The 22974-nt window shown below is 43.1% G+C and overlaps 1 protein-coding gene across 1 annotated transcript in view; it reads right to left on the reverse strand.

Moving 5' to 3' along the window:
• The window catches only part of tenm1 (teneurin transmembrane protein 1), a 163966-nt gene that overhangs the window by 69360 nt on the left and 71632 nt on the right, over nt 1-22974 (reverse strand). The window contains exons 6-8 of the mRNA XM_076739613.1: nt 16096-16269; nt 6749-6951; nt 4212-4419 (exon numbers count right to left, since the gene is read on the reverse strand). Coding sequence (XP_076595728.1) covers nt 4212-4419; nt 6749-6951; nt 16096-16269 — 585 coding nt within the window. The remainder of the gene's footprint in view (nt 1-4211; nt 4420-6748; nt 6952-16095; nt 16270-22974) is intronic.

Genomic DNA, 22974 nt, shown 5'->3' on the forward strand with positions numbered 1-22974 from the left:
TTGAAAATATTCCACATGTAACTCCATAAGCTGGCATAGCTCTCTGTTATTGAATGAGAGATCTGATAAGCAATGGATGGCTCCCCAGACTCAGGGGCTATATTAGATTAGTCTGATCCAGCTGCTATCACTCTCTGGGGAATGGCCAAGTACTCACTTACACTCAGTAGCACTAAGCACATTATACTGCATTACAGGTTGGAAACACACTGCACGCAAATTTACAAACATTAAGGCCTAATCAACAAACTGTTTACAAGGGCGCAGTTTGGAATGAGAGTGAACAACATAAAATCTGACATTGTGAGTGCACAAGTTAGCGGGGAATGGGTGATACTGTGTCGCTACAGTATCTCTGCTCTCAGCACAGCGAAGATCAATGTGATGCTTGTTCCTACTAGTGCTTTGTCTCATCTGGATATGCGTGTTTCATCATATCCTCCTGTAGGCTTTAGGGGTTTCATCATATTCCTCCATCGGACTTCAATTAGCTGCCTTCCTTTTAGCCTTCTCCTTTGCTCCCATTGATATGTCCATCATGTCAGATCTCATTCTACGGGAAATGACAGCATGGCAAACATAGATAAAGAGGGAGAGCACTTCTCTGCTTTCAGGGCATTATATAAGCCCGCTGAGCTCTGTCAGCTCTACTCAAGATGGAAGATTCTGGTGAAGAAGTACCCAGAGGCTGGCAGAGTAAGAGATCTGAACTGTGCTGCTGGTTGTCTCGTGCCAGGCGAGGTCTATCTCAGCTAGATAGAGTAATTAAAATGGGTGTCGAGGATGTCATCCTTTATTTGACCCTGCGCCGTCCTGCTCGGCTCTGAACGGGCATCGACTCTAGAGTCAAACCGCTGCAGTCCCCTGGCTCGCTCTGTTCAGGGAGCATGGATGACAAATCCTTCAGTGGCATAGCTTGCTCACACACACACACGCGCAAGCGCACGCACGCACACACACACACATTTACAAACACATGCACGCAAAGTTATTATGTGACACCCGCCTTGAGGCACGTGTGACACATGCTAATGAGACAGGCCCTGCCAGTAGCCGACAGCACAGCGTTATCCTCCACAGCAGCGCATCACTACAAAAACCAAAGTCATTTTCACCTCCATCACCTGTCATTGCCACACTGATGGAGAGAAGGAGTGGCAATCATCTTTTTCTCCCACACAGTTAGGAGGACTCACAAACTGTTCCCTGCATGTGTCTCTCTACAAAAAAAAAAAAGGCTCACATTCCAATATTGCATGTGGCACCTGACACATGCAATGAACAAAAACTCATCTGCAAGGTCACGGAGTTCCTTTTAATCCACAGGAGAGCAGTGATCCATCAGAGGGCCTCATGAGGCTGTAAGGTGCACGGTTGTCACACTGATATAAGCACCGAATCTTTCAGGTCAATGTCTCAACTATAAAAATCTCCAGGCAATTAACAGGTAATGTAGGGTGAGATGTGTCTTTATTTGTTACAGTATATATAGTGTGTGTTTCTGTGTGTGTGTGTGTGTGTGTGTGTGTGTGTGTGTGTGTGTGTGTGTGTGTGCGTGTGTGTGTGTGCGTGAGGCCCCCACTCTGTTCTTTCCAGCGACTAAGCCCTCTCCAGTTAGAAATCACTCATGCCATAAGTTATTGCAGTTAAATGCTATTATAAAATAGGTGCTTCCAGCCAAGTGATCTGATTGGTCAAATAAGCATTCCAATTGTACTTTATGAGCCCGTAAAGTTTCAGCCATGCTTTATGACCCTTGGGCTTTATGAATTTATGAAAAAAATTAAATGGCCGCTCAGCTAACTAGAAGTATCCAGCCGCTAACCACTTCTTTTTTTTTTTTTCTTTTTTTTTTTGTTTATCATCTAGTTTGTTAAAAGTTCAAGGAATCCACAGAAAACTTTTTCCTCATATGGCCATTGTGCAAAAGATAAAATATTCCAGAGGATGTGTGGTGACAGCTGAAGTACAGCAATTCTGCATAATTAATAGCCCTGCAGGAAGCACCGCTCTCTGCCTTGGTACAGGCTGAATAGAAGTGAAGAAGTTGGGTTAGCAGTGGAGGTGGCGAAACGGCAGAAATCATTTGGCTGGAGCTTTCGTGGGTCACATGGAAATGTCAATAACAGTGGAGGAGAGTGCTGCTGCTTGTTTCTGAACACAACTGAGAAATTATGTTAAATGTGAATCTAAATAACGGTATCTACATTAAAATCAGCAGATGTTCGCCTGTTTCAGCATCTATGTGTGAGCCATTTACCCATTAGAGGCAAAATCAGTGAGAAATGACTGAAATGTATAGCGTATACACATATCAGCACATATTACAGTACACTATATATCAGCATTTATGTAGACATTTTTCTGTCCTCCTCAGCAGCAGCACCGAGTTAAGATGTAACTGAATGCTGTGTGCGTGCGCTGGGGAGGGGCAGCATAGTGGTTGGGGTAAGTCTTTGGAAAATGAATGTGAGTCTATGTGATGTCCCCGCATGTGTGTGTGTGAATGGAAGACAGGCTCTTCTAATATAGGTCAATTATGGCTGACCAGAGTCAGTGTGTGGCTTTGATTGCTCTTCCACAGCTTTCTTTTACTTTTGTCAAGATTCCAATTATTGCAGCTGCTATCTATGAACGTTTTCTGTCTCATGCAGTCACATACCTCATTACTTTAAACACAAACACATTTTACATCATTGCATCATTTTACATATTGCTTCCATACTCTTCATCTTCTCATATTTCCCTATGCACACACTGTATTGATTTTACTTTATTTTATGTATTTATTTTTACGACGGGCTTTTTCTTATTTATACTCTGTTTCTTTGTTGTATCCAGTTACTATCTGCTGCAGAAAAGCTCGATTTCCCGACAGAGATCATCTCATTTCTCCCTCATCTCCCCATAATGCTCCACTCTGGGCTTCGGCATACTGTGCCTCTTATTAGAATTTATTGTACTGTAGCTCGCTGGCTTTGGTTTTCTGCCTGCAAAACAGTGCAGTGTGTGCTTGTAACCCTCGTTATAGGGGTAAATGGGCAGGGAAATGAACTCTGACATCAATCCATTAATATTATTTTCCTCTTTCAGGCCGAATCACTTGATTAATTATTTGAACAACCAAAATGGACTAAAGGCTGCTATTCTGAGCCCATCTGTTGTGTCTACATTTGTTTAGATTATCGAAGAGCAAAAGGAAAGTTAACTCTTTGTAAAATGCTGCTGTTTCCTGCTGAGCACAAAAATATGTGACTCAAAATAGGTCTGGTATATTCCAGAATTTACAGACAGCACACGAGTCAACAAATGTTTGACAGCTCTGAAATAAAATCTGTGTTTAGCTGTCGCATGCTGTCAGTCATTGTATAAAGAACTCTGTCAATATGACGATGAAAGATGTCTTCAGTACAATGTTTTGGTGCTCCGAAGCTGTTTAATGATTGGCTTACAACTTGAGCTTTAAAGAGGTCGGTGATACACATATTTAGCATCGGGAAAGCTTGGTGCAGTCTTCCTGATCATTTACTGAGTAACTTTAAAAATAAATAATGCATGGCCAGTTAAAGATCTGCGGGACAAAAATCCCAAAATGAAGTCTGTTTCATGGAGTGCTTCTCATTATATCTGTTCATCACATATTGCATCCTTTGTAATTGCCATATTACCTGTCTGCCACATATAACTTATCAAGAACCCCCATGATGTTACTGTGCTACTGCATTTCCCAACACTTTTTTTGTTGTTATTTCAACACTGTATTCTCTTAAGGAGCACTGGGCAAAGTGGGAGTGAAGAAACTGCCCTGGTAATTATCCACTTGTCTATATTCAGCCACGCACTCCTGCATTATTCACATCCTTCAATTTACACTGCCATCCGTGTGTGTCATATCAATGAGCTGCAGTTAGCAAGCCCTGCCATTACTAGGGAGCTGTCCTCCCCTTTCTAACGGCTGTCCCTTTCCATGCCAAACTCACTCCTAGAATAGGAAAAGTTCCCTTCCAATGTCAATGAGTTTCAAACATTCTCGGCCATGTCTTTACGTCTTCTTGGGTATAAACAGATGAAAGAGGAGAAAGGCCAGAGTGAAGCAACCCTACGATAACAGACAGCAAAATGCACACATAAAACAACTATAAAAGGAGAACAAATATATATGCTAACACTAAATGTGTTAGAAGAGCTCCCACTTTCACTATTCTCCTCACCTATGGGAGTGCTGTGGAGTAGCACTTGCTCCAGGTTGCGTCCGTCATTGTAGAGCGCGAGATGCCAGGTGCCTGGGTCCATGTACTCAATGAAGCCGGTTTCTTGGAGGCCGCTCAGCAGCAGGCCTTTGGGAGCTTTGGCGGTTGAGACGGGATCAGTCAAGGACCTGGGCAGCGCCTTCCCATCCAACAGTTTCACAAAGTCGAACTGGACACATTGAGACAACAACAATATCGTCCAATTGAAAGACGAGAATTCGCGAAAACCTGCATAAATACAACGGAAATTTGCAAGCCAAACCTTGTGCGGTGGTGTGTGACTGTTGCTGGCTGAGCTTTGTGAAACTGACAATTGAATGCAACTGGAAAGCTGCATGCACACAAGAAGTTGGGAAACAGCATTACATGTGGATATCAGATGCGAATTGCGAAACAGGAATCGAAAGGAAAAATTGGTGGAATCATCATGCATGGCAGCTCAGTCCTCAACCAGACATGTTCCACAGCAGCAGCTCGACAACGTGACGTGCTGCTAATAGCACGGGCAGACTTTACTACCCAGGTTTTCAAATGGAAAAGACTATTGTTTCATTTGTCTAAACCTTTGTGTGCTTCTTTGTCACCCTTGCTCCCCACCACCGTCGCCTCTCCCTCCCTTCCTCGCCATCGTTAAACCTTCTTGAACTAGCAAGCGCTCGCTGAGTCTTATTCCCCCTGAGGGCTGTGTGTCACACTAGTGTCAAAACAGCTAATTAGACCTCTTCATGCAGGCGAGAGCAGGGGCGCACAGATGTTAAAAAGCAGATGACTCAGTGTGTGTTGTATTTTTGTCTGTAAACGTGCTTCTTGCACGACACAATGCTGTTCTACACTGAATAAATCAGAAATCGCTGTTTCCTTGTGAAAATGGCATGCATCCACCCTTTTGAAGTTGTTTTTGTAAAGATCTCTGTCCACATGTGGAAAATGGCAAGATTTCTCCTTCTTCCTCTTAAACAACACAATTTTGCATTACAGTCAACATCTAGTAGGAGTACGACAGAAAAAGCCTGATTACTCTGCAGAGTCTCAGCAAGAAAGACTTCTGTTTTCCATCAGCTCTTGCACTGTGTTTTAATACATCTGAACTCACAATATTATTAGTCTCATTTACGTATTTTCTGTTGTCAGAACAAGTACAAAAAATGATTTGTTCATGGCTCATAAATGCTACCTCTTAAAAAGGCAGAAAGCAATTTCTGCATTGGTGTACTGAGATGTTGATCAGATATATTATGGTTGCAAATGTGTCTAAAAAACTCAAACAGAATACAGTTTGTTGACACCTATGTTGATGAGTGATCGACTCCTGACCTGTATAAGCAGGCATACGTGCAGTACATGTAGGATCAAATCTTAAACACCAAGACTTCTTAACTGAACTTACTATACTGAATGCATCCTTGTCACTGGCCAAATTCAATATTGTTTTGGTCTACTCTCTTAGTATAGAGAGCACTGCTGTCAGCTCATCCATGATACTTACGGTAGCCATCTGGTTAAAAGTTTAGAGTTTCACAAAGACATACATTTGCTACTACCATGGACATAAATTTACATATATTTGCATGTTAGGGCTGTTTGGTCCAGATAAAGGCAGCTGTAGACGTATTGACTGGCCGACAGAATCAGTTTCTTGCAGATGATCACTTTTTGGCACGACACCGGCTGCAGCGCTCACGCTCAATACTGAGAGCAATTTCAAAAACTCTTGTCCCCATTAGTGACTTGGACACAAAAAGGGGGGGAAATAGGGTCCATTATCACAGATGATATCTGACTGGAATTTTTGCCATTTGTCTGGGACACTGAAATCTTCCAGGATACATGGACCAGCACCATTTTTTACTAATGGAAACATAAAACATACAGCGTCACTTTCATTGACTGAAAATGAAATGAAATGTAGGTTAAGCTAATATAAGCGAACTCAGTAGAGGACATTATTTTATTTTGTAATATGTACATATGCAGATCTTTTAGAAGACATGATTGTTGAAATAACATACAAGTAGTCTTCTGCTGTACTGGTTTTCCCTCTTATGGACATCTTACTGGATGGATCTACTCCAATTCTCTGATTGGCACGCTAACACAGTCAGGATGAGTGAGCAAGAGAGACACTGTGTGTGTATAATAGTAAACACAAACACAAAATATATTTTCGTTTGCGCCGGTTAAGTAATTCTTTGCAAGATGACATTTTCTCTACAACATCTAATCTATGTGCTTACAAAAAAATCCTTAAGTGTGTTTAAAATATTCCAGTGCATCATCAGGATCGAGCCACAGATGTAATTCCATACACATAACTGTCTTCAAAGAAGCTCTTGAAGTGTGTTATTGCACTTGTTGTGTCAGGTCACTCAAAAAAATGCCTTCATGTGAAAGGCCAACATGGAGGGAAAAAGATGCTTTGGTATGGATGTGGTACGGGGGTACTTTGGCAAACAAGTCCATCTGGGTGAACAGCATGCTACAACAGGGGCTTCTATTACCTGAGTGTGTGTAGGCGGTATGTTCCTGCGTCCATAGACCCCCAGCAGTGCGTTGTGCGAGAGAGACAGGTTGAACTTGATGTAGGTCGGGTGGTGCACAATCATATGAAACCTCCAAAAAAGCCCCGGCGGGATTGCCTGGCTCTGCTGGGTTCCAATGTCGACCTCACCACGGTCGATGGCCCGGCCTCGCATCCACTTCTCTGCAGATAAAAACCACAGACAGGTGATACAAGTCACACACTGCAGATTTGTAAAGGCAGACAGGGACTTCTATTCAGTATCAGAGGGAGCAATTAATAACCAACCTGATGTCCTCAAACATCAGTGTGATCAGCAGCCGTGCTAATGAAGTGAGACTGAATAGACATTGGGAATGACTGAACGCTGGTGAAAATCCTGCTTTTCACCTTGCTCTGGCAATCCTTTGGATAGGCTCTGCATAAAGATGAACTGCTTTAGAAAGGAAGCGTTTTGTCTGAGAGCTGTCGACTGGGGCTTTGTCATTGGTTATATTAGCATCTTCTAACAAGAAAGAAAGAGTGTGCGCTTATGTGTTAGCATGCATGTGAAAGGAAAGAGACAGAGAGGTGGATGAGAGAAAGCGAGGAGGGCAGGGGCACGCACACATGCACGCACGCATTCACAAACAGCGTCACGGCACAAAGATAGTGTCTTGAGTGAGAGCATGTTTTTGTGTGTGAAGAGAATAGGTCTTTCCAACAGTCCCCTGGCCATCAGCTCCTCTCCTCTCCATAAGCCTTTATCAACCACCAGGCCGGAATCTTTTGTGAAGGGGAGCAGGCGAGGCTTTCCAGCCCTCTTTGTGTCGGCCTTTATGGAGAGATATATCTCTGCTTCGAAACTAAGATGGAGGAAATACGGTGACAGAAGGGAGCCAGCCGATCGTTACGGCCACAAAGGCAGAAGAACAGTTAGGGGCAGATTCATGGATGAGGCCGCTCGCTCTCAATCCATAATGCCTGCAGCTTTACCACTCCATTATGGTGACACCATGCCCACCCACAGGCCAGCCTGAATATATCACATGTACTGTCACACAGATATGGAGGTAGAGAGCGCAGGCCTGTGAGCAGCTCCTGTTTCCACTGACTGATTCTGTTTAGGCATGCTAGCGGTGTGGCTATAGGGACGGACATGTTGGTCTGCTTTTCTGCTGGTTGGTCGGTCCACCATTAAAATGTCTCATCAACTATTGGACCCATCAATGCTGCCTAGAGAATAGCTTTTGGCGATCTATGTCACTTTTCATTTGAGACTTAAGTGGGGTTGACATTTGGGGTGTTGAGTGTTGACTGTCAATTGAAATTTGAGATGCATATTTACTGGAGTTTAAAGGTTTAATGAAGGAATTCAGCCATCAAGACTTTTACCAAACAACCAAGTGAAGCCAGCTCTGCTATTTGCTTGACTCTGACTCTGTTGTTTATCAAATCTCCTCATCATCCTTATTTCATCACATATATTCAAATGTGTTCATGCTAAAAAGCTTAAGAGAGATGCTAAACATGGACCTGATAAACAACAGCATGTTAACGTTGTCATTGTAAACATGTTAGCGTGCTGACGTAGCCTCCCGGAGCTCCAAATGGCTTTAAACTCTTAGTTCTCTTTCTTTCTAACCCAAATTCTTACTTTTAAGACCTATTCTCACACAGTGTCAAACATGATGCTAATGCAAAGGGATTGGATTTTTCTTTTTATCTTCTATCCCCTTTATCTTCTTCTATGAACCACAGGATTGAAAAAAAGTATATTGATTAATTGGTTAATTGATTGAACTTGACTGAGCTGTGACAAGAGAGCTGGAGGATGGAGGGAGAGGAAAAAAAGGGAAAGAAACATGTGACGGGGATGAGAATAAAAAGGGAGTTCAAAAAGGTTTGTAATGAATGGGAAAAAAGAGACAGGTGTCCCATATGAACAACAAATTGTCCCTGTTCTAAAATCTCTACCAACCAGAATAAAAGCAGCTTGGCAGAAGTAAGGTATGCATTCATGCATTCCTGCTGAGTCTACCTCAGCAGTCTATTCCTTTTAATGCTAATCCTCACTCCTGTGCCTCGTCACAAAAAAAATAAAGGCCAGCAGAGGGATGGGTGTCCCGAGGAAAGCAGCCTTTTATTCAACAACAGATGAATAGGACATGAATAGGGCATGGCAGTTGGCAGAGGACTGGCAGGCAGACAGGCGTGCAGGCGGGCCGGCGAGCAGGCTGACTGGCAGGCTGGCGGGCAGATGAGCAGGCAGGTCCTTCTGATGCTAATTGCTGCATAGCGCCTCTCTTACTCTGACGCAACACAGGGACAGAAAGCGGGACTCAGGTCAGCCTCGAGGATGGGAGAGGAGGGGGGAGGGGGGGGGGGCGAGAGGACCATATCCAAAGATGAGGTGGCGGCGTCAAGTTAGAGCTGCTGATGCAAGAAAGAAGAAAAACCCTCCTTGAATCTCTCTCCTTCTGTCTCAGCAGTAGAGAATAATAGTACAGCACCAGCAAAAAGAGGGAAGGATCGAGGCATTTTGGGAGTCCCACAGAAACCTGATGGATCGCATGGTGACTGGGGCTCCTCCAGGCCTCCCCAGCTGCTCAGATTACTGCTGTCAATCAATGTGTTCCACCAGCACTGTAGCCCCGTGTACCTCAGCACAAAACCTGAGACCATTCTTTGAAAATATCTTTCAAAACAGCAAATCTCTTTTTATTCCTACTTGGCAGGCAAAGGGAATACAAGCTTAAACAAGCCAATATGCAAGCGGGGAGGTAAAATTCCTTCACACCTTGCTATCTTGTGGCTTTAATAAGTGAAAAGCAGCTTGAAACTCACACTTGCTATCAGTTACTTGGAATAAAAATAAAAATAAATGGCATCGCATAAATTTCCTCGTGCTTTTCATCATTAGTTGGCAGCGGAAGCGAGTTGTAAGCAAAAAATTTATTAAGGTTTATTTCAAAATGTTGGGCTCGTTTAAAGGGCCGATGAAAGTGTTGTATAGCTTATTCATGCCTGCCATCAAGCACATCGTGCCCTTGATGGAAATGATAAAGGGTTAGCAGGCAGGTCTGCTTCGAACCAACATACTGTACAGTATAATAATGATGCTGCCTCAGCCAATTATACTGGCCGTGTGGCATGGTGTGCACATAACACAGCTATTCCCCCCATTGACAACACGCACCCACAATAGGCCAACACATGGAGACATCGCAATATTTTCCCCTAAATTAGCCCTTGAAAGGTTCCTCTACCACAGGACATCTGAATTAGGATGCTTTTAGACTTGAAACCTTAGCTTCTCCCATTCCTAATGACTAGCTAACATCTCCACACTGTCATCCTTCACCCTTCCTATAAAACGTGTGTTTCTGAAAGTCAGTGCCTGCCCATTTGTCTGTCTGTTGCACATCTCTGGGTGCTTTGTGTGTCTAATGTGTGCGGGCAGGCCAACAAAAGAGATGAGCTACATTAGGACTTGGGACACAAGGTCTAATTAATTTCTCTTGCCTATGGGTTATTCAGGTAAAACAATTACACCTGTAATCTATTTTCAAAGGAACTAAACTGTCTTTGCAATTAATGTTATTATCCCTCAGATTCTAATGAAGCAGAGAACAGACTAAAAGTGCAGTAGTGACAGGACATGTCTGGGGGGACTGGAGCTGTGCGAGTGTATGCGCGCGAGTGCTAGTCGATATTGAAGCGTAGGCCTGTGTGTGGATCTCACACACATTGGTGCAGACAACATTAATAGTGTTCCAAATGCAAGAGAGATTGAGTTTGCCGCAGGATGAATAAAAATATCACAATGGCCAAGGTCTCTATAATTACTTGGATTCAATTAAGGGCCTTTTGAGCAGTTGGCTTAATAAGCTTTCAGCCTCCTCTCTCCACTGTGCAGCCTAATGAGTGTCAGTCAGAGTCAGGAGAAGATAATGCTCTTGGCCTTAGGGCCTTCCATTACTCTCTCGTCCTCACCTTCCACCATCAGGCCTCAGGCTACGTCTATGACAAGCAAGTCTGCCTGTTCACAAACTCATTCACTCTATGACACTCCTGGTGCACTTACATTGTTCCATATGTAACATGTGTTGTATAAACTGACACATCATGCGGGCGGCTGTGGCTGAGGAGGTAGAGCAGTTCAACTACTGATCACAGGGTCGGCAGTTTGATCCCCACCTTCTACTGTCTACATGCCAAAGTGTCCTTGGGCAAGACAATGAGCCCCAGGTTGCTCCCCAGCCACTGGAGATGTGAGAGCCAGTGCCTTCCTAAGTCCCAAGCCCAGATAAAAACGGAGGATTGCGTCAGGAAGGGCATCCAGCATAAAAAGCCTATGGCAAATCAAATTTGCGGATCATACAATCCCATGCTGGATTGGGAGGTGCCCAGTTTGCCAGTGAGATAGGATGATCCGCTGTGGCAACCCCTTACAGCGAGCGGCCGAAAGAATCTGACACATCATAAATGACTTGTGGGTTTTTTTTATTGCCCTCTCCTAAGATTGTGCTAATCTAGGCTGAGAAGAGGCCTGGAAGGAGCAGCAAAGAGCTCACTAGATATCTAAATGCATATGGTTTTTTAGTCTCTTAACAGTATTTATTATGAGCTATGGGCTCACAAACGAAAGAACAATTTTCAGCCAAAGTTTGAACAATTTTGGTTATTTCACATTAAATATTTCTGTATTTGCTTTTATCATTCTTCTCTTACTGGTCTTAAGAGGGTGGGTCACAGGTAGAAAAAGAAAAAGGTCTAATAAGTGACCTTTCCAGTCAGGATTTAGCAACTTTTAAATCAGAATGTGATGACAGTTATGGGGTTGTTTGTCGCTGTCAATCAAATCTGATCCAAGCACACTCAGACAGCCCTGAGGAAGCAATTTAGCTGAGTTACAATACCTGAAGATGTTTTGTTCACTTTGATGGTGGTTTACTCCTGAATGTTTAAAGGTCCACTGTGCAGGATTCAGTGGCATCTAACATCTTAGTAAGTTAAGAAACTAGCAACAACAATTACTGATAGTGGAGGACTTAAAAGTACAATATTTCACTTTGAATTGTTGTCAAGTAGCAGTATGACATAGCATAAAACAGAAATATTCAAGTAAAGTAAAAGTACCTGAAAACCTTGTTTAACCTCTTTTGGCTGCACTGCAACGAAAAGTTTTTTTTCCTATTTTTTTTTTCAATCAGAAAGGAAGTTCTAGCCTGTTTATCAAGAAGATAAAAATTGACTTTGATTTTTTTTTTTTTTTGGCCTTTGATGTTAGAGCCTAAGACATCAATCTACCACTCTCAAATGTCAAGAGTGAGTACTACAAATCCCTCAGCTCTTCATAAAATGTGTCATCTACACTGTAAATACGGACTGCAGCCTGAAATTATGTTTAATTTCCTCAGATATATTTGGATGAGATGTTTTGAACGCAGGGTGAATAACAGACAGAAGTGTTGCTGCTGTTAGGCTTTCTCAACTCGAGGCGCTCGAGCAGGGGGTTCACTAAACGATCTATACTTTCTCCGTGTGTGCGTCTGTGTGCATGTGGGTGTGTGTGTTACGTCCCGAGACTGTATCCCAGCGTGAGAAAATCGATGAGACCAGTGTAACAGGGACCAGTCCATCAGCATTTGCACACATGCACAAGCACGCGCATGCACACTCATCCCTCCCACAGACACATCGCCTCTTCCCCACATACATGCATATGCGCACACTTTCTTACACACTGCTCAGCCTCACTCCACTCTCTCTGCACGCAGTCTAGAATATTGATGTGCTCTTTAAGAGCCCTCCTCTCTGTCTGTGTCACATTCCATCCATCTACACACCATTTCCAACCACACCATCAGATACAGTGAAAACAATTCAGCACTAACTCTCCTTTCATACAGCGGTTTATACAATCATTGCATAGGCTCAGATGGCATTCCACAAGCTCCACATTTCATCATCTTCACATTATAATGAGGCATTATGCCATTCTACTGTATGTCAGTTTGTATCATTTCATATCATTAATATATCCGCCGCTCCACTTTGACTGAAATATTACTCTCAAACTTCAATGTGCTTCATTAAGGGTAGGGAATCCACTGACAGAAAATTTCTTCTCTGGGCACTTCTGCTTTCATCTGCACCAGAGGAATTTCTGTGTGTGTGCGTGTGTGTATTCGTGTGTGTGCGTGCTCATATGCATGCATGTCAGATATAGAAATACAAAAAGGAGAGAGGAAAGACGGAGTGTTAGTGCGTGCACTTTCACTCCATGCACATCAGCCTGAGGTTGATTATCATGGGGTGAGTGGCAATTAATGTAGCACTAATTAGAGAGGCTTTTATGTGTGGAGGACTAAGAAGGGCTCCTGGTGATCTCTGGAAACTGCAGGCAAGATAGCGCTAAGAACATAAAACACAGCACGCACAGCTTGACAAGACACTAGCCATACGCACATGACACAACATGTCAATTAGTATCTCCACCGTGCTGCAAGCTGCTTGGTAAGGTAGATTAGAATTCTGCTGCTCCGGATCCTGATTTCAGGGTAGAGCCAACAAATCAAACAGAGAGCCTATCTTTATGGCATTGAAGATGACATAAAAACAACAACAACACTAAAAATACATGAACACGAATGCAAGAAGATTACCACCTTCCAATCATTGCGCCGAGCTCGTTTCATCTCTCCCTACTGTGTCATCAGTTTATATCAAAACAAGCAGAAACTGATAACTATCCTCCAATCACTCTCCTCAGCTATCTTTATGCTCCCACAGTTCCTTCTGTTTATAGCAGTGTATCAAGAATAAAATAATTTATTCCAAAATGAAAAGAGCATTTTGCTGCTTGGCTTCTTTGTTGTGCAGACAAAAGCCATGGAAATGGCTACTAAGTTGTTTCATGGAAATTGTATTTTAATGTGAGCGATTATTTATCTTGTGCCACTTTCATGACAGATATCTCAAACATCCTTCACATAGATTGGTATCCATCAATCATTCTTCTCTCCTCCCATCACTCTCACTCGCCTCTCTCCCTATCGTGTCATGTTTTTATCATTTTCATTCCCCACAGCCTCCTCTCGCCATCCTTTGCTGTGTAATCTAGAGGATTGTGTGGTCTCTTGGTGTGAGAGGTGATGGGTACAGCAGGATGAGCGTGATAATCTGCCACACTGGATTACAGTCTAATCTCTAATCTCTCTGGCCCCCCTCTGCCCGGGGACCACCTCCACCGTGCCAATTTTATTAATCTGAGCCCCCTGCATCAACGGCTTAGCTTTGCCCATTTTGATTTCCCAGCTTTCATCAAGCACATAAAGCAAAAAGAACTGAAACAATAGATTGTTGTGACGCAACATTCGGAAGTGAATTCCATGACCCTGCACGCTCTATTGGAGGATTTAGCAACTGATGAGAGAGTTAATCCTCCGAATGTGAGGATTCATCAAGAATAGTTGCTTTAGGGATGTCCCAGGTTGCCAAATTGCAGCGGTTTGCAGTTTGGCTCGCACATTCTCTGCGTAAGTGCTGAACATGGGCTCCAACAGCATCCGAAGTAATATCCATCAGAGTCAGTCTAAGCGTGAAGGTTGCTGTGTCCTGCCTGACTTCATGACCTGGAACACTCACAATTAATGTCCCATGTCATGGGGTTAAATTGGTGTTAGTAATTCCTCTGGCTAGTTGAGAGATGGCCGAGTGGAGAAAGGCTATTCCAGTCACGAACTAGCTAAGAGGGAACATGATTAACCAATTACCTTGCGTTTCTAATAAATGAGTAATCAGTTCAAGGCTGATCTCTGGACTGATGTCTCTCTATCGTACTGGAACACTCACTGTGCCGAGTATGTGTACGTATGCAAACCAGAATCCTAATGCAATAGAAGGTGATTGGAATTCATGCCAGCAGATATATAGTCAGCCTCAACATGTTCCAATCATAATGTTTAAATGTTCATATTTACATTTCAAGAGGATTTTCTGGTCTTGCTACTATTCTAATAATTGCGCTTCGATTAAATCCTGTAGCAGAAATGCCTGAATGTGCCAGCAGGATTTTAATGTCTGTAAATGTGCAGAAGCAGAACAACAGGAGTACAATGAGATGGATATTCTATGAAAGTTAGGATTTCCTCAAGTCTACTTGCAGCTATTGTGAGGAAACTAAATCAAGTTTGGTTTATTTAATGGCTTTGGAACGTAAACATCATTTGACATAAAGCACTGATCTCATCACCGTTCACAGCCACAGAGCAGCACATGCTAAGCATATCATAGGTAACGTCAGATATTACGGGAAAAACAAACAAAACAGAAGAGAACTTGCTAAGACAAGCATTAGCCATGTAAACTTTCTTCTTATAACAAGTGCTGAAAATAATGTGTCAATGTATTAGAAGCAAAATCTTCAAACAAAAATTGGCATGTCAAGTAGGACTAAAGCCAGATAATCCATTTCATAGACAGAAAACAAGTTATTAGCATTTGAATCAGTCAGACGTATTCACTGGCTTTATATTAAAGTGCATTAAAAAACACATATGTTGATGGAAATGTAATGCAATACTGTGCAGATGCCCCACTGATTTAGCATTGCACTCCTACTGTCGGCGCAAAATGGACAGTTTAAAAAAATTTCAAACTCAATGCAGCAGAACGAGAGGGTGCAACTGGACTGGAAAAGGTTCGCCTGGAGATTCCGGTGTTTTATGCTAGAAGGACGTAAAGTAGCCTGGAGGCATTACCCTCAAGCAGAGATGAGGAGTGGGCTACAGAGGTCTGGTAAGCACTATTCTGTCGAACTCCACACCCCAAGATTTTTGTCATTTTCCAACTTGTATTGAAGCAACACCACTAGAGGCCTTATTAAACTTCTTCTGGAGCCACAAAAGATAACTACATATATGCAGCAGTGCTTCCCCCAAACCTGTAAAACACACTAAAGGAACCTTCATGATGGAACTTTGGAGAAAAGAGGCATTTCTATCTTTATGATTGACTGTAACCCTGATTAAAGCCTTACATGAAACTAAGCCTACAAACCAGCCTGACCAGGATGAGACTAATCTGGAGGCTTGATTGTTAATCTTGCCTCATGAAACACCCTGCTGGTTTGCCTTTTTGCTGTTAAAATGTCACTCAAACACAAAATAAAAGCAGCCATGCGCCGTTACAGTTACAGTGTTCATTCAATACATTTAATATTTAATAAACAGCAAAATGCTGTATTACATTTGCTTTGTTGTTACTGTCACGCAAATCCTGTCAATAGTTGAGAGCAGAGCATCTGTTATTATGGTGTATACTGTGTGTATGTCAGCTCACCTCTGTCACCGGCGTGTGTGTTTTCAGGGTTGAGTGTGTCCAGCAGGTGGATGGAGCTGGTAGGTCTGGTTTTGCTGCGGTCCTCCTGTTGATGGTCCGCTGAGCTCAGGCCGTTCTCATACAGCTGGCTCTCGCCATGCCGCAGATGCCAGGTCAGACCTAACAGGTGGACCGCTACACACACACGCACACACAGACACACACACAACCAGAAGGAGACCAGAGGAAAAGCAGATAGGAAAAAGATCATTATTCAAAGCATGCAGAGGGGTGTGTCTGAATCTTCTTCAATGCCCATCTTAGAACTCTCACTCAGTTTATGTGCTTATTAGTGCGCAGCAAGGTAGGGGACAATTAGCAAATACACAAGGAACACAAGCACAAATAGTCTCTCTCTCACACACACACACACACACACACACACACACACACACACACACACATCCAGTATTTCCACGTACACATGCATACATGAACACAGAACGTGGCAGAGGTGGGCAATTAAGGCAGATCTTCAGAGCCTGAGCTCAGGGCTGGTATTAAAGCGCTAACACAGTCTTTTATGCATGACTAATGATGCTTTGAAAGCTGCTGCCGATTCACAATCCATATGGGCCTTTTAAACAACAAAGGGTATGGGAGGATACTGGATTCCCCCTCCCACTCATAAAACTGTTTACTAGGACAACAATCCTGCATGCCATTAAATAAAAACAACTAACACCTGCCCATTAAGGAAATTAATTAGCGTCTTGCAAGGCTGTCAATAAAGTCTTCAGTAGAACATTCACCTTGCTCTGACCAATCATCGGGTTCAATTCATGTGAGATTGTACTCCAAAACCGCTTTAGTTTTCTACTTTAAAAGAATCTAAAAAGGTAATGTCCCTTTGCTGATATGAAGAACAAAGCAAATGAAATAAATCATTGCAGGTTTTTTCTCCTCTGACACATTCGGAACATCAAACAAAAGCAAAGACTCAAATCACAAAGTTACTATGCGCTGGTGGCAGTCAGAGGACGGCTGCCGCATGCAGATCAAGGTAAGGAACTTCTAACGACTTCAAACATCTTCACTGTCTGTCTTCTGTCTGCTGATTGCCGACACCCAGAAAAAGCACTTGACACGCGCTTGCTCGCGCTCGCACAAAATGGCTGCTTAGAAAAACAAATCCACAATTACACAGCGTGACCAACACACAGGTACGGCACACTCGCATAAGTGCATTTAAATGTAACTGCTATTTTCACGTACGCATGAATGCACACACCCGCACACACACACGCACACACACACACACACACACACACGCACACGCACACGCACACACACACACACACACACCTTCGCGCTCACCCACACTTGATCCCCAGGTGATGAGGAATACCTAATTAAAACTCCAGATAGTTCAAAGCCATCTGCAGTCACTTTCTGTTGCAGAAGCACAGAAGAGGAAAAAAAAAAAAGAACTGTTTTCTCTGAAAAATACAGCAAATCTATGATGAGCTCTGAGAGTTGAAGCCAATTTGGTCCTGTGCTCCACTTTGGCATCTATGGGGATCAGCAAATCACACATTCCAACATTTCAACTTCTGACTAGCCCTAGCCACTGTTGGTTTAGCTATCTACTCATGCACAATATGAGCTCTTCAAAGCGATTACTAGGGCCATGAGGGAGACGTCATGCATCATTTAGTTCAGACTAATTGAACTGTCAGTCTGTGACGAGACCAGACATGGACATGCACAGATTCTTCACTTCAGTGTGGGTACGAGTCACTCATTTTTACCCCCACCCCCTTAACTGTAGTTTTCTTATTTTCATTTTAAAAAAGACGCAGTGTGGGGGGTTTCTCTCATTAACACATCACTGTGAAATTAGTTGTGATGGTTCATTCTGATGCTGGGGGGCGGGGGGGGTGGTATGATAAACAGTAACCCGAATGATCTGCCTTGTACATTCAATTTCATGGGTTTACTTTCTAGCAAAATCCCTTCTGGTTGTCTCGTACTGTTAGTACTCCATCTTTAGCAGACAGGTGGAGAGAAAAAAAATGGGCAGGTGGAGTGAAAAACATACAGGAGAGAGTCAGAATCACATTTTAGCTAACAATGCTACGTTTAGAGGCAATCCTGCTGTGGTCTCCTTTAACCCCCAGCCCATTATCAACTCTCTCCTATTAGAATTAAACATGAAATATAGTGTTGCACCTACAAATGTAAGTTTGTATGCATCATCACTATTTGTACTGCATTATATTACGCAGTGGAGTGGAACAACCTATCATAGTTTCATAAATTAGTCTGTAAGAGTGCTCAGTGAGGGATGACAAGTTATTCCCAAACTGATACATTTAGCATTTCCACCATTCAATCTCTCATGCTTCATTCTCTCCTCACTTCCTCTCATCTGAATTGCTTTTCTTTCTCTCCTTGTTCTCCGGTGCCCCCCCACACCTCCGTTAGCCAAGTGTTAACCACTTCAGTAATGACTCTGCAGCGACAGTCCTCATTGGCTCTCCTATCTTCTCCTCTTCACCACTCCATCCCTCCTCAAAAGCCCCTCAGACCCTACTTCTCCTGCTCCCGCTCATCAGGCTCTCTCTCTCTCTCCATCTCTCTCTCACTCTTTTGCTTTATGGCTGTTGACCTTTTGCTGGAACACTTACCATCTAGAGTCAGAAAGAGCGTGCGCGCGAACACACACACACACACACACACACACACAAAAGCCAGGCAGGATAAGGACCTGGGAACTTGATGAGGAGAGGGTGGTGGAGGGTGCAAGTTTGCGTGTATGCTCTTGTACTTTTGAGGACCTGGTGTCCTCAAAGCAATATTAAGACTAGCGATAACAGTATTAGGACTTGTTCTTCACTTGACCAAGTGAATTCTGGGTATTACAAAATTGAGAACTTCAGGAGCCACAGGCAAGGACAGGACTAGGGCTTCAAATTAAGTTAAAATTTTGGGGATGCAGTTAAAGTGTGAGTGCTTTCAGACATCTAGGATCAAGAGTCTTACCCATCTGCTGCAGTTAACAGCTACAGCTGGAGCTCCGAAACTCTCCCAGTTGAATCAGAACAAAAGATGAGCAAATACTGAGTATGAAGGTTCACTCTTGACCTTAGAAAGATAGTTTGACAGAACTATTTTGACCCAAGGTCCACTTACAAACAAATGAGCAACTGCGTTAGAATATATCTGGTTTGATAGAAGGTAAAACGAACAAGCCTATGTACATCAAAATATACACAGGCAGATTTTCCCAGAGGCCAACCATTATTACTATGCTGGGATACTGTCCTGCCACTGGTTTGCTCTATGTCAGGCTATGGCTTATTCCAATGTAATTTTTTTTAAGAATATGCAGCATGAAAGCATCAAATTGACTCAAATATTAAAGGTTTTAAACTACTTATGACACAGTGCCCCTCTACAGTACAGCACTACAATACAGCACTGCAACAATAAAACATGTAAGAAAAGCTGGACATCATTAATCAAAAGCTGTTTTAAAAAAAGTTTACAGAAGTGATTTACTGGATTGTGCAAGCCTCAAATCCTCAGGCAGGGAGTGTCAGAGCTGAGAAAAAACACGGTCACCTTTAGTTTTGAGCTGGGAACAGCCAGCAGAGCCCTGCCTGAGGATCTGAGACTGCTCTGGCTCATAGGGGAGCAGCAATTCAGCAGTATAACAGGAAAAGCATGATGTGTTTCATTTCTTTAAATCAATTCTGAAATGTACTGGTAACCAGTGAAGAGCGGCTAAAACTGGGCTGATAAGATCTTGTCTTTTAGTATCTATTACAAGCTGCAGCGCTTTATAGCTGTGAGGCTTGAGATCATTTTTGGCTTAACGTTGAATAAAGCGAATTACAATGATCTAACCACGATGATATAAAAAAAGCATGTATGCCCTTCTCAAGATGAGGCCAAGAGAGAAAATAATGATTTCTGAGATGCTCCTCAGCTGATAAAAACATGATTGAACGACTTTCATACCTTGATTGTCAAATGAAAGGTCACTGTCAAATATTACACTCAGGTTTCCGGCTGGAAGTTTGACATTTGTTTTTCAATTAGCTGGAGAACATCTTGGGACATGCAGCACTTCATTTCTAAGATAATAATTGATGAAAACTGCCTTCTTCGCTGTTTTTTAATGAGACAAAAATTGTGTGTTAATCACTGACAGTGAATTTTGTGTTAATGTATGCTATGTCTCAATGACAGCACGTATACACAGAACAACAGGGAGCCATTTATGGAGACACGGGACAAAACTGGTCAAAAGGGCCACAGAAGAGGACACATCACCGGCCAATACTGAACAAGGTCTTTTTTGCTAAATAGGATTTAAACCAGTCTCGAGCAGTCGATACGATTCAAGGCAATCCAATAGTATACAATAGTCAGCTGTGTCGAATGCTGAGCTGAGAGTGAGAAGAATTCATTCGAACAATCTCCAGCATCAGCTGTAAGCACAATAGACAAGGCCCCAAGACTGGGAAAAATGCAGGCGCCAGCTCAGGACCTTTACCATTTTGATTTTTCATTTTACTTCAGTGGTGAGAATTAGTGATTACAGAAATTCTACAAGTACATTGCCACAAAAAAAACCTGCAGCCCTCTGGGTATTCCAGGCCCTGTGACAGTCTGTGGTAGAAGCAGCATTTCAGTAAGAAGCAAGTTTCAGATTCTGTTGGTGCAGTTCGTATGGTGAGCAGAGGCTAAAGCTTGCACTTCATAAAAACCTGCACTTTCAGCAGTTTAAAGAAATAGCTTCACATTTAAATAAATACATATTATTTATGCATTATATATGTCCTTTGTCTCTCTAAAAGAGAAGAACAATAGTGCTCGACTGTATGTACGGTAAAAATGAAGCTACCGCCAGCAGCTGGTTAACTTAACTAAGCAGGTCAGCTGACAAAAAAATAGACAGGAGAAAAATCAACACTGGTCCCCAGATGAAATGAAACCGGGGACATTGCATGGTTTATGTCTCAGGCCTCTCAGCCGCCAGTCCGCCTTGTCTTTCTATGTGAAGGAACATTTAAAACAAGACTAAAAGAACATCTTAAAATGGGAATGTACAGCAGTAAAAACTACCCCCTGAATCAGTGGTTCCCCTCACTTCTTAACTTAACTGCTTATAGGATTTGACACATTTTTGATCCTTTGTGCGGACACAAAATACACACTCACTCTCACACAGACACACACTCAGACACAGCATGCAGTCAGTTATGCGAGCAGCATGTGCTCAGCATGAACCTTCACTTTCACTGTCTTTTTTCCCTGTCTGCCTATCCATCTCTCTCTCTCAATGTCCATCTTTCTTTCTCACCCTCTTGCAAAAATGCACATAACCGTCACACGTTAGACTCCGAGTGAGTCCAGTCATTATAAGTGGAGCGGCAGCAGCAGCAGAGTGGCGACAGCGAGCAGCAGTGCAGCGAGCTAACAGGCCGAAGCCCTCGCACACATGAATCATTGATCAGTGTGACAGTGAGATGACTGCCAGAGGTAATAGGACGGCGCTGCTGCGAGGGGTTCTGTGCTGTACCCTCGCTGTCGGCTACCCTGCTGCGATGTGCGCAGAAGATGTGGCAGGCTGAAGAGAACAGCACGGGTGTAGCGAGAGACGGAGGCAGTTCTGTAGTCGAAGCTTGATGTGGCTTTTTTCAGGTGTACTTGAACTACCATGGAGAGAAATAAGAGAACATAAGAATCCAAGCTGGCGGAAATTTGTGGGTAAAGTTAGCAAGGCTGCTGAGATAACAGCCGCTCCATTATGGCAGTTGTACATTAACAGCTGGAAGGCACACTCGGATGAATGGCATATCTTTATTGTGAGTCTAATACAGTAAATGGCAACCCTGAATCACTTCATTCTGTCAGCCATTCACCCCAGACAGGCAGCTTTTAAAAGGAGGCTATTTGAGCTGGTAGAAGGACAGAAAATGCTAGCTTGCAGTTGGTGCTGCAGTTGTTGCTATTGTTGTTGTCAGGCATGTGTGTGTCTCCAGATGAGATTGAAATGATTGTGGGCTCCAGTGATGATTAGATTTCACACTCATGGTGGGAGAAAGAGTGGGAGATAGAGAAAGAAAATTGTGTGTGCATGTGTGTGTGTGTATTCCTGTTTAATGCCTGTGTTACACTACATGAAGCTATCTGGTGTTTGTAACAGTGCTGGGTTGGACTGCGGGTTGAGATTGACTGTGAATATACTGTCTTATCGATAACCATTACAGCCAAGGTAGCACTGCAGTCAGTTAAAAATGATTTATCAATACTCTCGCACAAGCAGAAACACATCCAGGCCTGATTGCCAAGTTCTTTTCGCTCATACACATAGCTAACCGCCAACTATATTCCGTCTGACAACCAAAGACTACAGCTGGCTTTGCCCTGCAGCAAACACTTTCAAGAGCATCAGTCATTCGATTTAGTGTGTAGTTTAGCATGTACAGTAAAAGCAATTTCTCATCCAAGTTCTGCATGGCTGTGTCAGCCTCTAGCTAAGCCACAACTTCTGAGGGATGGGAGAAAGAAAGGCAGAGAGAGAAAGAAGGGCAGAGGGAGATAAAAGACACAGGGAGAAGGAGAGAGGGGAGTAAGAAAGAAGAAAAGAGACAAATGGGGAAAACAAGTGTGAAGGAGAGTGAAGGAGAGGGACTTCAGAGCCATCTGTGTCTAAGTCAACGTTAGAGTAGAGACTGAGAGCCTGGGGGTCTGCCTGCCCTCCCGCCTTTTCGCCTGTCGGCCCTCGTTCCACTCTGACAGACAAGAGGTGCTAAAGTGTTTTTCTTACTCCCCTCCACCAACCCCTTGAAAGCCACTAATACCACTGTCATGACTGTTTAAGTG

Source organism: Chaetodon auriga, chromosome 9, assembly GCF_051107435.1.
Source record: "Chaetodon auriga isolate fChaAug3 chromosome 9, fChaAug3.hap1, whole genome shotgun sequence".
NCBI lineage: Eukaryota > Metazoa > Chordata > Actinopteri > Chaetodontiformes > Chaetodontidae > Chaetodon > Chaetodon auriga.